This window comes from Taeniopygia guttata, chromosome 10, assembly GCF_048771995.1.
Source record: "Taeniopygia guttata chromosome 10, bTaeGut7.mat, whole genome shotgun sequence".
In the NCBI taxonomy this organism is placed as follows: domain Eukaryota; kingdom Metazoa; phylum Chordata; class Aves; order Passeriformes; family Estrildidae; genus Taeniopygia; species Taeniopygia guttata.
In genome coordinates this window covers 3,674,438-3,690,333 of record NC_133035.1, presented here as the reverse complement: position 1 = coordinate 3,690,333, position 15,896 = coordinate 3,674,438, and the positions used below count along the sequence as shown (strand labels likewise).

The following is a 15,896-nucleotide window of genomic DNA, read 5'->3' as shown; positions in this document are numbered from 1 at the left end:
TCACCTCTGTCCGTCACAACACGGGGGAGGCTCTGCTGCTTCCCTCCACTGCCACGGGATCCAGCGTTACCCCTCCCCACTCCCACCCTGAACACCCAGAGCCTGTTTGCCCTGATAGAAGTTTTATTACAGAACTTTAATGGCACTGCAGGAGTAAGATAATTCATTAGAGCCTTAAAACCCAGCCTGAAAAATAGATATCTGCCAGATCTTATTAACCCCCCTGTGGCTGCAGGTCTGATCTGGAAGCAGGAAACTAGTTTCTCTTCAGTAAGAAAATATATGTTGCTAAATGAAAAATATACAGTTAGAAGAGTTACTGGCTCGCAAGCTGTTCTTCTGGGGGTGCCACCTCTACCAGCTCCAGCATGTGGAACGAGGGGTCGCTCACGTGGAAAAGAGGAGGAGGTATAGTGTATATAAAAAAAAAAAAAAAAAAAAAAGGCAAAATTCAGGTTTGTTTGCTCAGTCCAATTAAGAAATGGCCTTGGCTTCAGGCAGGAACGCTTCCCAGTACTTCACCAGCTGCAGGGAGGAGAGGGAGAGGGTCAGCAGCCGTGAGGATGGAGCTGCAGTGCAGGAGGTCATGCTTGAGAGAGTCACAAGCGTGGCCTGAACTGGGACATAAAACCACATCAGGGACCACTCACCTGTTGCTGAGAGTTCAATAACGTCTCGAGGTATTTCGTGACGTGGTTTCTGAAGTCCTTAGATTTCTCTTTCTGTAAGAGATGGCCGTGAGACTGGACCACACACCAAAACCCTCTAGATTTTGGGAGGGGGAAGGAGAAACCACCAGGATTTTCCTGTTCCTCCTGGGGTCCCGCAAGGAGCCCAGCATACAGGACACAGAGGATCTCTGCCCACCCAGCTTCATTTTAAGATTCCCTTTGGGGAAGTCCCCTCAACCAAAAGCCCTCAGCAACACCCCAGCTCACACACATCAGGATTTAGGGATGCTGCTGCGGCAGGAGGAGAGGCAGGAGCTCAGGTCAGTGCCAAGGGCTGCCCTCAACGTACCTCAAACCGTATCACTTCCTTGCGGATGACGGCAGAAATCCGCTCAAAGTCCCTTTCGTACTGTGTCACCCGGGACTCCCACTGCAGAGACAGGAAGTGCAGCTGGGGAAGGAGAAGGAACTCCTGCCCCCCTCTCCATGGGACTGTACGTGTGGGAGGTGCTGCTGGAGCAGAGCTCGGCCCTCCCAGCCCTTGTCACCACCGTGGCATGGAAGGCGCAGGAGCAGGACCACGAGCAGCCCCTCCTGCAGCCTCACTCAAGGCAACCTGGCCACAGACACCCGTCCCTTCTGCTCAGGAGGTGCCCCCCAGCCCAGAAGGATCCTTCCCCAGCCCAGAAGGATCCTTTCCCACTGGAGCATGAGGGAAGGGACAGAGCAGGGACCCCACGCTCCGTTCCCTACCTCCGAGATCTCATCCTTGGCCTGCTGCAGCTTGTCAGGTTTGTTTGCCCACAGCAGCCTGGCTTCCATCTCCCTCTTCTTCTGGAGCATGGTCTGGGCATCCTGCCACCGCTGCCAGGTCTTCATGCGCTGGTCAAAGGCTCCCTGGAGGGAAGGAGGGGCAGAGATCTCCTGACAAGGGGACACTGGAGGTCCTGGACCAAAGCTGAGCCAGAACACAGACTGGGTCCTGCTCTGGAGCATCCACAGCTCCTGTATGGACCAGTGGACCAAGGATATGGTGGTCTGGCCTTTGGGGCAGGAAGGGGTCAGCCTGCTGGACTTGCTACTCCCATGGGATTGCTTTTTCCCAGTGCACTGGATGGGCTGCATGGACTTGATGCTCAAGTTCAGGAGCACTCAGCACTCAGGCTCTGCCACAGCAGGCACTTGGCAGGTCAGTTTTCACTCCCTGTATCACAGGTTAACAGTTCACAGCTTCAGCCTTCACTCTGGAAGGGCTGGAGTCACCAACAAGCCACAAACTTGCTCCACATCCCCTCTGGAGAACAGCAGCATGGCCAAGCCTCACCTACAACCATTCTCCAAGCTAACCAGAGCACACCTGGACAATCAGCAAGTCTTCCCTCTGCCTGAAGGGGCCATGCCCTGCATGGCCTCTGCTCTGTCCCATGCTCAAGTTTGGAAGACCTTCAGGCACCCCTAAGCCTACGATGGGTACGAGGAGCAGGAGCAAAGGAATCCTTACCCTTACAACCGAGAGCAGGCGGATGTAGTCCCCCAGGAGCTCGGCCAGGAGGAAGAAGTCATTGTTAGCCTGTTCATGGTGCAGCTGCTCAATCTTCTCCTCCACCTCAGCCAGCTGGGACAACGCCCGGGACAGGGCCGTGTTGTCCTCTGAGCTCCCCAGCATGGCCAGACTCTTGGCAAACTGGGCCGTGTTCAGTGCCAGCTCTGGGGAATGGGAGGAGGTCAGGAGATGGGCCTGGCTGCACCAGGAGCTCCCCAGCAGAGGGTTCAGCCCTTGGAGCTGCCTTTCCACAGCTCCAGGAGACACCAGCTGGAAGGGCCAGCACTGGCTCAGTCAGAGCTAGCAGCTTCCATTCATGAGGAAAAGGGAAGCAGCTGAGCAGAAGGACAGGCACAGCTTTGCAGAAGTCAGTCAAAACATGCAGAGGAAGGAAAACATCCCCACTCCCACAAGTCAGCTCTGCTCAGGTTTGCTACAGCAGCCTTCTGGCCCATAGGCTGAGGGAATTAGGGTTGATCAGCCTGCAGAGGAGAAGGCTCCAGCGAGACCTCAGAGCCCCTGGCAGTGCCTAACAGGGCCCCAGGAGAGCTGGAGAGGGACTTGGGACAAGGACCTGGAGGGACAGGACAAGGGGAAATGGCTTCCCACTGACAGAGGTCAGGGATAGATGGGATATTGGGAAGGAATTCTTCCCTGTGAGGGAACTGTCTGAGCAACCTGTGCAAGGGCCTCAAACTGTGGCTGCCCCATCCCTGGAAGTGTCCAAGGCTGGACAGGGCTTGGAGCAACCTGGGATAGTGGAAGGCGTCACTGCCCATGGCAGGAAGGGGTGGAACAAGATGGACTTTAAGGTCCCTTTAGCCCCCAAGCCATCCTGGCATTCTGTGATCCCACAGGACACAGGTTCCCTTCCACTCTACCATCCCAAGCTTGTGGAGCTGGACAGAAGAACTGGAGCGACCATTGTACATCTGTCTCCCAGAAGGAAGGGACAGAGAATCCTTTCTAGCACTGTCCCAGCTCCCTGGAAGTGTCCCTAGGACACTGGTGACCCCCTCCAGGCAGGGCCCAGGGGGGCTGTCTCCTCCCAAAGGCCGGAGCGCGCGGCGCTGTCCCGGTCACCTTTGCGGTGGTTCACCAGCGTCTCCACCACAGCGTGCAGCTTCCGCAGCCGCTGGTCCTCGCACTCCACCTCCTGCAGCTTCTCCTCGAACCACTGCAAGGGTAAATGCAGAGCTGATTCCCACAGGTGGGGCTGGGAAGAGCTCTCTGGAGCTCTGGAGCGAGGACAGGGACGGCCCAGAGGTGCCCCGACACTTACGATGTCCGACTCGTTCATCTTGATGGTCATTTTACTGACAGCATCCGTGGCTTTGTTGAACATCTTCATTATTCCTGCTCCACTCAGGGTCTGGGTTCCTACTGCTCTTGGGAGCTGGAAAGGAATGGAACAGTTTGCTTTGCTGTAGGAGATGCAGCCAGGCTGGGAGAGCTGGGAGTGTTCACCTGGAGAGGAGAAGGCTCCAGGGAGAGCTCAGAGCCCCACTGAGTGTCTAAAGGGGCTCCAGGAGAGCTGGAAAACGGACTCTGAACAAGGCCTGGAGTGACAGGACAAGAGGAAATGAGTTTCCACTGCCAGAGGACAGGGACAGATGGGATATTGGGAAGAAATTCTTAGCTGTGAGGGTGATGAGGCTCTGGCACAGGTTTCCCAGAGGAGCTGTGGCTCCCCCCTCCTTGGAAGTGTCCAAGGCCAGTGGATGAGGCTTGGAGCAACTTGGGATAGGAGCAGGTGTTCCTGCCGTGGCAGAGGTGGAAAGAGATGGGCTTTTTAAAGTCCCTTCCAGCCCAAGCCATTCCATGATCCTGTTTTGCCCATGAGGTAACTGCTGAGTGATCTCTCCCTGCCCTTACCTCAACCCACAAGCCTTTTGCTTGTTTTCTCCCTCATGTCCAGCTGAGGGGATGGCTCAGCAGCTTTGGTGGGCACCTGGTGCCAACACCAGCTCCCACTCTCACAGGTTCTGCCACTTCCCGCTGAGCTTTGCAGGATCCTGCCTCATTAACTGCTCAAAAACCATTTCCTTCAGCACTTCCAAGGACACCTTAACTCCACCCCACTGACCTCCTCCTTCTCCAAGAACTCCCTGACGTCCGGGTCCTGCAGCATGGTTGGATGGCTGACCACTCTCCGTAGGTACCTGTGGGAGGAACGACTCCAGGAGTTACTCTGGCTGTAGCAAATCCAGCTCTGAGCCACCACAGCAACACACATTGGTATTTACTCCAGAACAGCACCTGGGGGGCTGGAAATCAGAGCCAACAACTGTTCTAATTCACCCACCAGCTCCCCTATCTCCCTGGGGAATTTGGTGATGCCACCACAAAGAACAGACCTGCCAGACCTCTCTGAGGTCCCTCACTCAGTTCAGGAACAGCCGATGGGGTCATACCTCTCTAGAGCAGCCCGACGTTTTTCTAGGAACTCTGCAGAGGAGGAATCTTCTTTCCCAACTTTCACTTTGGTCATGCCTAGCACAGAGGGAAGATGTGATTCATGAGCAGCTCTAAATTCTACACACAAGGTAAAGTGGTTTATTACAGACTATCAGGGTGACAGTAGAGGAATCTTACAACAGGAATTAGACTTTAGAAATTTGAAATCTGCCTGTAGCCAAGGAAGTGACATGCAGGAAAGAGGCAAATCAGTGGGCTGAACTCAAGTGAACAGCAATTCAGTGACACCACACAGGTTTTACTCTTCACCAAGCAGGTGAGGATGCATCTGTGAACTCCATCAAGGATTTAAGTCCAGAGCTCCAAGTATGGAGCCAGAGCTTTGTCCGTGCCACGGAACCCAGATTATCTTCCTTGTCTACTCTGCAGCTTCTCTGTCAGCTCAGAGACTGCTGCAGGCCCATCCTCGGGCACAGAGCTCGCCGTCAGAAGGACTCACGAGAGCTGTGACGTGCTGCTGGAGCTCACCCTAGGTCAGGGGTGGCTCTGTGTGGTGGAAAAATCTCTCCTCCAACCCGTGCTTCCAAAGAAAGGCTCAGAAGTCTTCTATTGTTCGGTCTAAAGGTAGTTTATTGCAAGTTATCTAAAAGATTTTCTTCTGGAGCTGCTGTGGTTTGCTCACAGCTCAGGCAGAGGCACACACACACCCTGACATCCTCTCTGACTCCCGACTGCTTCTTCTCTCCCTGCCCAGGGCTGTGCTGTCTTTTATATGGTACATTACATATTAAATGTTTATAGTTTTTCCCCAGTGCCTATTACCTATATTAAATGGTGCCTTTCTACTCTAAACCAATCTGTGAGTGCCAACATCACCAAGAACATGGAGGTAAGGAAGAAGAAAGAGGGAGGACAGGGCAGGTCCAGATCCCTCCATCTTAAAACCTCTGACCCCCATGTACAAAACCAAAACCCCCCTGTACAGCACTCAAAAATTCTTTATTTTGTGACTTTACTTTGTGACTATTTCTACTATATCTAAACTTTTGTGACTTCTCGTTCTTCCTGCAAGGTTGGTAAATCGTTCCATGGCTCAAACCCAAAATCACAGCTGTTTCCAGCTGCCTGCCAGGGTCTCAAATGCTTCTGACCTGGACCAGCAACATCCAGAAATGTCTGAGGGACATTTTGAGTTCTGACAAGGTGCCAGCAGTGCTGCTGTGCAGCTCCTCACTCACCTATCAGGCTCTTCTCAGGCGGCGGAGGGACAATGAACCCGTTCTGGGCGTGCTTCTCCGACAGCTTCTCATAGAGCCCCAGGAAGTCACTGAACCTCCTTTTGACTGAGAACTGCTTGCTCCTGAACATCGGCATGCTGGTCTGGGGAAGAGATGACACTTGGGTCACACTCCCCCAGGAAAGCCTGGCCCTGCCAGCTCTGCCTGCTGGCACCTCTGGGGTGAAGTGGGACAGTGCCAGCTCTGCAAGATGTGAGCAGTGAACAGAGCAAGTTTTGGCCCAGGTTTTCCACAGCTCCTCTCCCAGCTGGGTTCTCCCTAGAGCCAGCAGCAGAATTAATGGCATTAAATAACCAGCAGCTGTTCCTGCAGCCATGGACTGCTTAGTAAACCCTGCCCACTGCCTAATCCCATCATCCCTGCTCCACACAGGAACAGGGACACACCCCTCAGGCCACCTAAAGACTACAGGGGCCACCAGTGCTTTGGGCTGAGTTTGCAGAGCAAAAATTAAGGATAACAAGTCCTCTTGTCTCTTCTTCAGACCACATGTTGCCTGTAGCCCAGCAGCCATGGTACAGGCAGCTGGAGCAACTTTCCAGAGCCCAGAGCAGGACTCCAAAACATTCCAGCAGCTGTATTTCTCATGGAAACTGAGTGAATAGGTCCTGATGTGAATGCAACTACAGCAGGAGCTCTGCAGAGAGTGTTGAGCTCAGGTCAGCTCAGTCTGATGCTGCCACTGGCACAGAACCTTCAGCAGCAGCCCTGGGCTCGGGGACTCTCCCAGTGGATGTCATTCCTGCTGCTCCCTCCAATGCTGAGCATCCCTCTCAGCCAAGGCTGCAGAGAGGTAGCTGGCTGTGAAAATAAAGCCAGCCTCCTTTCAAATAGATTCCAACACTATTCCCCCGCCAGGCTCATCCTTTGTGGATTATAACTCCTGAATCCACAGAACAAGGCATTCAGGCTTCCTGTTTATTTAGGTCACTGCTGCCTTGGCTAAGGACATACAGTCCAGTGCCTTTAAGCATGGAAAAATAATGGACAATTAGACACAGAGGGGTCAGACATACCTGTGTTGACACTTTGTAGGCTACGTAGGCGTTCATGCCATCCCCTAAGGAAAACAGAAACGAGGTGTTGGGATCACCACATCAGCACTTTCCACTATTCCCTGAACACAAAGCACGAGGCTCCTGACCTTTTCCTGCCTCAGTGATCCTGATTTTGGGTCTGATGGAGCCCTGGACTTTCCTGCAAAACCAGAGGCAGCATCCTGCTGCATGGCCCTGGACTCCCGCCCAGCAGCCACTTCCCAACCTGCTTATGCCTCCCCACACTTCCTACGGGAGCCAGCACTGACAATTGGGCACTTGTTGTGCCAGCAGCCTCTGGGCTGGCTCCACACATCTGCTCAGACCCCAACAATTCGGAGGCTGTGGGGCACATGAAACAGTCTATTCACAGGATGCAAGTCAGGCTGGATGGGGCTGGATCCTGGAACACCACAGGCAGTTTGCTCCAGCTCACACAGAAATCCCCTTGTTCACCTGGCAGTTCATCTGAAGGGCATCCTCCGAGCTCCAGTGCTACCCTTAAGCTACATCTGATTTACACCTCCCAGCTCCAGAGATCACAAGCCATGGAGTGGGAACAAGCTGCCACTCGTGGGGCTGCTCTGCTGTCTGGAATCAGATGTCACCTTGGGTTTTCTGCACCCCAGGAACTTCTACATGGCTGGTCATGACACTCTGACCCCTCTTTCAACAGACAAAAACCCTCTTGCTCCTCATTTTGAAACCAGAGTTGTTTCCCTGGCAAACCCAGCTTCCAGGGAACGTGCCAGAGCATGGAATAATGCACTCAGTTTCAGGTTAAGGGAATTTTGCTTACTCCATGCCAGCTCCACATAAGGCAGTGCTGCCTGGAGGTCGTGCCAAGTTGGTCACCACAGTGCCAGGCACCAAGAATCCCAAAAACCTGGCTCTGGGCTTTCTAGAACCTGCCTCTGCCTTGCTCATTCTCACCCTGGGCTTTGTGCAGCGTCATTTCTTTAAGATGCCAGAGGAAGCCTTGGAAACGTTATTCAAGGCTCTGGTTTGTGCTCAGAGACAGCCCAGAGGCAGGAGCTGCAGGGCCCAGCCCGGCTCCCCCAGCCCTTTCACCATGCAGGACTGTAACTCACCAACTTTCTCCGGGTCACTCACTCCCACAGTCAGGTCAAATTTGTCTTCCTGCTCCTCCTCCTCCTCCAGCTGTTTGGAGAAAGCACAGAGGGACAGCAAGTCAAACCCAGGAAAGCAGGGATAACCCACCCCAGACGATTATGGTGAGCTTGTCCCCCTGCAGGGCACCTCTAGCACCTCAGTCTGAGGCGTTATAGGCCAGGACTGTTCTATAAAGCCTTCCAGCTCCTCATCGTGGCCAGGCAAGGATTCCAAACTGGGTTTGTTGTTCCTACCCACTATCTGCCCAGACTGATGCCCAAACTGCTCAGCCCCAAGAAGAAACTGCAGAGTTCCAATTCACAGCTTGGACCTCAGGACCAGATCCACCACTGTGATAGCTCTGGAAGGAATCTGGACCTCCACACGAGCAGGAAAGCCACCAGGCTGACCTGAGCCCCACTCCCGTGGTATCAGTCTCAGACTGACAACCCAAACACAAATCAGGGCATTCAATAATGCAATTACATATTAATTACATCATTTAAGATTCATGTTTACAACTGAGTGCACAGAAGGGTTCCTGCCAAAGACAGTTTGAAACCCTCAGGACAGTTTGGAATTCTCACCTCCTCATAGCTCTTTGAAAGGTTTCTAGAAGAACTTGCTGCTACATCTAATGAGGGCAAAGGACTGGATGCTTTGGCCACCTCCTTCTTCTGGTTGTTCTGAGTGTTATCAAGGGACAGCTCCACAGTGGCATCTGTCAAAAGAAGTTTGCAAGGGTCAGCCTCTATCTTAGGGTTTCTAGAAAGGCAATTGCAATATTCTCCGATTCATGGGATCCAGGAAGCAACAACAGTCTAAATTAGCAAAGAAATCCATAGGGAGAATACCTGTCAGCACTGGGGAGAGCACAACAAAGCACCATCACTGCAGTAAGAGCATTTGATCAATCCTGCTGGACAACATCATGTTAATCCAACGAACTTCTTATTCCAGAAGGAGCCAGGCATCACCTCTCACTGATCACCTCCTTGCTGCATGCTTGAGGAGCTGCACGCTGGAGCAGCTAAAGCCAAGGCAGATTTTACCTGGCACATAGGCCAGCCTGGGAGGAAGGCTCCTTCCCAGGTCACCTCTCCACCTGGAGGACGTAAAACCTTCCACCTCTTAGCAGAAGTATCCAGAATTGACTCTCAGCCCATCATGCCAGGGCTGGGGAATGTCTGAGCCGCCTCATTTTCCCCTGCTGAGGGGGGTTGTGTTTCCTGTTCCTTGGGAACAGCCAGGTCTCTGCTAGAGATGCCTCCTCCACTGGCTTGGAGCCAGGAGAAGGTGGAGAAGGAAGACCCTTTAACTCTGAGGAAATACTCAGCACCTCAGGCCTTTAGGCAACAAAAGCAAACCTCATTTTAATCCCTTCAGCTGCCAAACAGTTACTGCTGTGGCAGGATTATCCTAGAGACCTGGCAGAGGCTGCTCCCACCTTCCTGAACACAGCACCAGAGCAAGTGGATTTGAATGTGTGTTTGAGACAAGGACTTTATGGATATTTTAGGACTATCACTCCAGGCCTGGAGCTGAGAGAGGCCCAGCACACACAGACTCACCTGCAAATAGGTCCTGATTGTCCTGCTCCACATGAACTCCATTCTCTTTGGAGGAGCTGCTCACGGGGAGAGGAGGTTCTTCTTTCAGGACCGGGGAGTTGCTCTGTGAGAGGATTAAAAGGTCAAAGACAGGTCATTCACACTGAGGGATGGAGAGGAGCAGACACATCACCTTCCTTGTCCACCCCGCTGTGCCCTTCAGCATCACCCTTTCTGCCACTTTTAAGGACAAGAGTCACAACAAACTCTGGAGCCAGTTTCCACGCAGAAAAGACCAGCCTGGCTGCTGGGAGTAGGCTTGGGGACAAGGGGACAGCCCACCCAAGAGCTTTTATGCCAACCAGTCCGCCCCACCAGAAGACAGAGGTGCTCCAGCATTCCTGTTACAGATGCCTGCATCCCAAATCATCCCTCATTTTGCAGGCAGACAAATATCCCAAGGAAGAAGGGGACAGCAAGTGCTATTCTGTAGGTCCCAGCAGAGAACAGAACAGGTCTTTGATGGGCAGTAAATGGAGCTCTATTAGAGACTCCAAACCAGCAGCTCCTTGGCACTCTCTCCAGCAAGGAAGTGCCATCGGATCACGTCGCTCCTGAAGGAGTAAAGCCGTGCTGAGGCAGCTTTTCTTTAAGGTGGGCTCATGTCTTTGGGTGATAAAAACAAAATAGCCATCAAAACACTCACTTGATGGCAAGAGCTCCTGTATTTTAGGATGTTTTCCTAGAGGAGGGACTGCTCCCAGCTTGGATCACAGCAGTTAAAGGCACAAGCTATGTGTGTTAGTGATGGAGAGTGAAGGACTCCCTAGAGTCCTTCAGACTAGAAGGGCTCACACAGCTCCTCTGCTCCCCCAGGAAATATTCAGGCTCATAAAGAATCTCACTGCGCATGGACAAAGTGGGTTTCTACTGCAACTGCTTCCCAGTTTGCCTTAAATTTAGTTCCTCAGTTCCTTTAGTTCCTCAGACATGAAAGCACCACGCCCTGTTCCTACTTCTCCATCTGCTGCTACAGAGGAGCCGTGGCCATACAGGACACAAGGCATCCCTGGGGCTGGACTCAGCACCCCCAACATCCCACGTGCGGGCAGAGGTCCCCCCGTGTCAGCCTGATGTTCTCCACAGGGAAACAGAACTTGTTTGGGCAGAGCTGATCCTCGGAGGCATCCCTAGAAAGGGCTGTGGGCACATGGGGACCCAAGCTCTGTCAACAGAGAGATGAGGTCCAGCTCTGGTTCTGCTCAGCTCTGACCCAAACACTTCCCTGCTGGTGATGCCCAGGTGCTGCTGGGCCTCCTGCACACTGGCAGCCTGGCACATCTGCCTCCCCTGCTTTCCAGAAAGTGTTTTCCTAACTTTCAAGGGCAGAGACAAGCAAAGCCACCAGGTCACAAGAACAGGCACATATTAGTTACGACAGTGGCTCCCACAACAAAGCCAAACACCTGATAAGCTGCTGTGGCTCACCAGCCTCCCCTTGCAGCACAGGGATGTGTGATTCCCATGAAATCCCACGGCACTCGCTGCTTGCTCCTCTTGGGGCCACAAACCATCAAGCCACCTCCTACATCCTCCATTTCTTCACCAAAGAAAGGTCCTGAGAAGTTCCAGGCCACCTCCATGACCTGGTGCCTGCCATAGGTACCAGCACCTTCCTCCTGCAAGGCCCAGAGCTGAACCTTCCCAGGTTTCCAAACATCCAGCCCAGCTGCTGTTTTGCTCAGACCAGTGTGAGTTCCACCCTCACAAGGTCACAATTTATCCACAGTCCCCCAAATCTCCCTTTTTCCCTGCTGCAAAGGGGAAAACACAAGCACAGCTCAGACACCAGGCAGGAGCTGCACCAGGAGCAGGGCAGAGACAGCTCTGGCTTGGTGTCAGTGGCAGAAGCTTGGCCAGGCCATTCCCAGCAGGTTCATTTGGTCATGGCCACAATTGCCTGCTCGAGGCCTCCCTAGGCTAGAAAACTGCAGAATGTTCCTGGAGAACTTCCTACCACAGACACCAACTCCTCCTGTGCCAGCAGCTGGATCAGGCAGGCTGGAAAAGGTCTGGGTGAGGTGGGCAGAGGTTCCTGAAGCTCAGGGAATCAACCCACAGCATTCCAGCCTCCAGAAAGGACCTCTGTGGTCCCTCTAGCTGAAATCCTTGCTCCATGAAGATGCTGATCCCAAGGACCAGAGGCCAGTGGGGAAATTCAGCTGACTGGAATTCAGCTTGGGAAAACACCAGTCAGTGTTAACTCCCCTCCTGCCTGCTGGTCACTGCCTGGAGCAAACCTGGGGCAAGGTCATGATGAGTTAACGCCAACAGCCTTCAGCAACCTGGACTTGCTGCACAGGAGACTGCTGGAAACAAGGAAAGCTGCTGACACCTTCAGCACAGATTTGTGCAGCAGCACCTGCCTTGCTGAACAAATACCACCAAGGCCTCCAAAACCATCCCAGTACAACGCAGTGAGCAGGGGACACTGGCTGCCTCCTGTCACCTCAGCCCCCACACCACCCTCAATCTCAAACTGAAGGTACCGTGGCAGCCACAGCAGCACCCTCTGGATGCTGAGGGGACAGATCTGGTGATGCTGGGGGAAGGCAGATGGGGCTTCTTCCCCCAGCAAAGCCTCACAAGCTACACAGTAAAGAAGCTGAGCTGTGGCTGCCACTGCAGGGTGGTCGTGAGGGACCTTGAAGCCCACCTCGCTCCATGGGTAGGGACACCTGCCACCAGAGCAGGCTGCTCCAAGCTCCACCCAACCCGGCCTTAGGCAGCAGCTCTGCCGGCACAGAGGGGCTGCAGCCCCGGGGGAACAGCCCCTCTTCTCGGCCCCACAGCCCCGGGGAACAGCCGAGCACAGCCTCTTCTCGGCCCCACAGCCCGGGGGAACGGGGAACAGCCGAGCACAGCCTCTTCTCGGCCCCACAGCCCCGGGGAACGGGGAACAGCCGAGCACAGCCTCTTCTCGGCCCCACAGCCCCGGGGAACGGGGAACAGCCGAGCACAGCCTCTTCTCGGCCCCACAGCCCCGGGGAACGGGGAGCAGCCGAGCACAGCCTCTTCTCGGCCCCACAGCCCCGGGGAACGGGGAACAGCCGAGCACAGCCTCTTCTCGGCCCCACAGCCCCGGGAGAACGGGGAACAGCCGAGCACAGCCTCTTCTCGGCCCCACAGCCGCGGGAGCCGCTCCGTGAGCCCCACCCGGGCCCGCCGCTCCCCCACGAAGGGACACGAGACCAGAGGCATCGCCCCCACCCCTTTATTCTGGGGGAATCGCGGGCGTTTCGCACAGTTTTCACCAAGCCAGGAGGATGCCCCGGGCAACTCCTCGCACACGGGCCCGGCCCCGCAGCGGCCCCGGGACGGCGCGCCGCCCGCGGCCGCACTCACGCTGCCGGTGAAGATGTCCTCGCCCTCCGAGTCGCTGTCGGGGGCCCCCAGGCCGGGGTGCTCGGGGAAGGGCGGCGGGCGGCGCTCGGCCGGGGAGGGCGAGCGGGACCCGCGGCTGCCGCCCGACGCCATCGCCGCTTCCGCCCGCGCCGCCCCGCCGGAAGCGCCCGCCACGCCTTAACCCGCGGGGCGGGGCCGCGGCTGCGGGCGCGCTGCGGATTGGGCAGTGTCTCGGCAAGTCCCGCCCCCGCCGCCAGCGACAGCCAATGAGCGCCGCCGCTGGCAGGCGTCGCGCTGTCACCATGGGAACGGCGGGAAGCGGCGCGCGCCCCCCGCGCCGGGCCGGGCTCGGAGCGTCGCGTCCCCTCAGCGCCCGCCCGAGGGACCGAGGGGCCGCGGGACCCGGACAGTGAGCCTGCCCCCTCCACAGCCCGGGTAATACTCCTGTGCACTCCAGATTGAGCCCCTTCCCCCCAATAAACAATTCCCAGAATGAGCCACATAACCCAGAGATGTCCCAGCGTGACTCCCACACAAACGCCAAACACCCCAGAATGAGCCCTGTACCACTGTACCAGTGTACTATCCCTGTACCACTCCAGACACGTGGCGGGATGAGACACATACCTTGAAGATATCCCAGGATGAGCCATATTCACCTCCGAGCCATATTCATCCCAGATCCTGACGATGTCACAGGATGAATCCCATATATTCACCAAGACATCCTAGGATGAGCCCTAAACCACTTAAAGCTATCCCAGGATGCATCACACACCCACCGAGATTTTCCAAGATGAGCTTCAGACCTTAAAAATGCCCAGAATGCACCCTATACCCCACCAAGACATCCCAGAATGAGACCCATACACCCCCCTCAAAGCACCTCAAAACAAGTTGTACACCACCAAAAACATCCCAGGATAAGCTTCATACCCTGGAGATAGACCAGGATGAGCCCTATATGCCCCCAGAACAGCCCAGGATGAGCCCCATACCCTGAAGATGCCCCAGGATGAAGCCCATACACCTACCAAAACCTCCCAGGATGAGCTACATAACCTCAAGACATGCCAGGATTAACCCCATACTCCCACAAGACAGCCCCAGATAAACCCCATACACACCCCGAAGACATGCCAGGATGAGACACACACCTTGAAGATGTTTCAGGACTAACCCCATACAATACCCAAGACAGCCCTGGCTGAGCTGACCTCCATACACCCCAAAACATACCAGGATGAGCCCCATACATGCCCCTTCTCCCCCAAGACAGTGACAGCCCATGGTCATGGGTCACCACCATCCTGTGGGGCCAACAATGCTCTCAGGAGAGCACCAGGAGGAGCTGGGCAGAATAGATGGAACACCCTAGACTGCCATCAGCTCTGGATTAAGGGAGAACATCAGATGCAGGTGAATGATCTGGGGCTCCTTGACCTGCAGGACAGCCCTGAGCTGGATTCATTCCATGCAGAGGGTCTGTTTCTCCAGGTGGGAAGCACTGGGTGCTCTGAGCCACTTGGCTATGGGAGAGTAAAAATTAGATGTGTATTCTTTCTTTTCCCTCAGCTGTCTCCTGTAATGGAGCAGCAAAACCCAGCAGAGATCTCCAACCTTCCACGCTAGAGAACTTGGTCTAGCACATATTTGCAGCCAGGTCACACTTTCATCCTTCATCCACACTGGCACGCTGTGGGTCTCAGATTCAGTCAAAGAAAGAAACTGAGAGTTTCTAGCCTGGCAAAAGCCTGGGAAAGAGCTGGAAAAGAATGTAAATAATTCTCTATCTCTCTGGTTCTCACACTGTTTATAGTTAAGTCTATCACTGTGCATCAAGCACTCTGAAACAATGTTGTAGCTTGTTTTCACTTTAGGACCAATGGATTTAACCTTTGCAAAGTTTTACTCTCAGCAGCCTTCTGAGAGATTCTTCTCATTCCTGTCCTGCCTCGACAGCAACAGCCCTCAGGCAAGGAGCAAACAGAAAACACAGCACAGCTTATCCTTATCTGAAGGACTTGCCAGTGTCCTCCCCAGTTCCTGCTATCAATGAGCACCTGCTAATTCCCTCCTGCCTGAAATTCTGTCTGGGATTTGCAACAGCAAGAGCTGTTCTTTCACTAGGTGAAACCCCACACTGGAATCCTCTCTAATCTAATTGCCTCAGTAAGGTTGGAACAAGGGGCTCACCCCTTGGATAATCTGCCAGTGTTACTCTTTTGAAGAGGATGGATGTCCCAGAAAACTCCCTAAGGATAAAGCATGAGGAGCATATACATCCTCTAAGATGAGCAGGAGGAGGAGATGCAGCTGCCAGAAGGAGTGGGAGATCCTGCCAGCTGGACTTTGCACTCTGAAGGAGGAGAAACTGAGCTACATTAATGAGCAGTGGAAATAAATCCCACCCAAGCCCCCACAGCCTTATTATTCTCCGTAAATTCTCCCTTTGGCCCCTGAAGGCTGCCCTTTTAAAGGAATAGTTTTATCCACTTGGGGTTGGAGCTTGGACAGTCTGAGGATGAGGCAACTTTCACTGCAAACCTCTTTTGAGTACACACCAGGCTCTGGGTGTCAGGTTTAGACCTCTGGGTGGGTGGAGGTAGCCCAGTCCCAGCTGTCCCATAGGATTAGGCGAAACCCCACCATAAAACCAGGCAGGAGCTACCAAGATTCCCACAGTGGGAGTGGGCATTGCACACACAGCCTCAGATACAAAAGTGAGGATCAGCTTGGGATAGAACTGCTTAGAAAGATGCCTCAAGGTACTTCAATGTGACCACAACTGGAACACTTCAGGCTAAATAGCCTTTGGGAGCTCATCAGAGACAAGAGGTGCTTTATTACCCACCCACACA

General features: G+C 54.3%; 1 protein-coding gene across 1 annotated transcript; it reads right to left on the bottom strand.

Annotated features, from left to right (window-relative positions):
• Positions 1-105: 105 nt before the first annotated feature.
• On the bottom strand, positions 106-13,206 carry SNX1 (sorting nexin 1). Its single transcript, XM_030281856.4, has 15 exons — positions 13,036-13,206; positions 9,652-9,754; positions 8,668-8,801; positions 8,059-8,128; positions 6,947-6,990; positions 5,871-6,012; positions 4,629-4,707; positions 4,301-4,376; positions 3,497-3,610; positions 3,298-3,391; positions 2,173-2,378; positions 1,425-1,568; positions 1,021-1,101; positions 651-722; positions 106-525 (listed from the first exon to the last, which is right to left on the bottom strand). Exons 1-15 carry the CDS (start codon positions 13,165-13,167, stop codon positions 475-477), a joined length of 1,542 nt encoding a protein of 513 aa, XP_030137716.4. The 5' UTR covers positions 13,168-13,206; the 3' UTR covers positions 106-474.
• Positions 13,207-15,896: the final 2,690 nt, after the last annotated feature.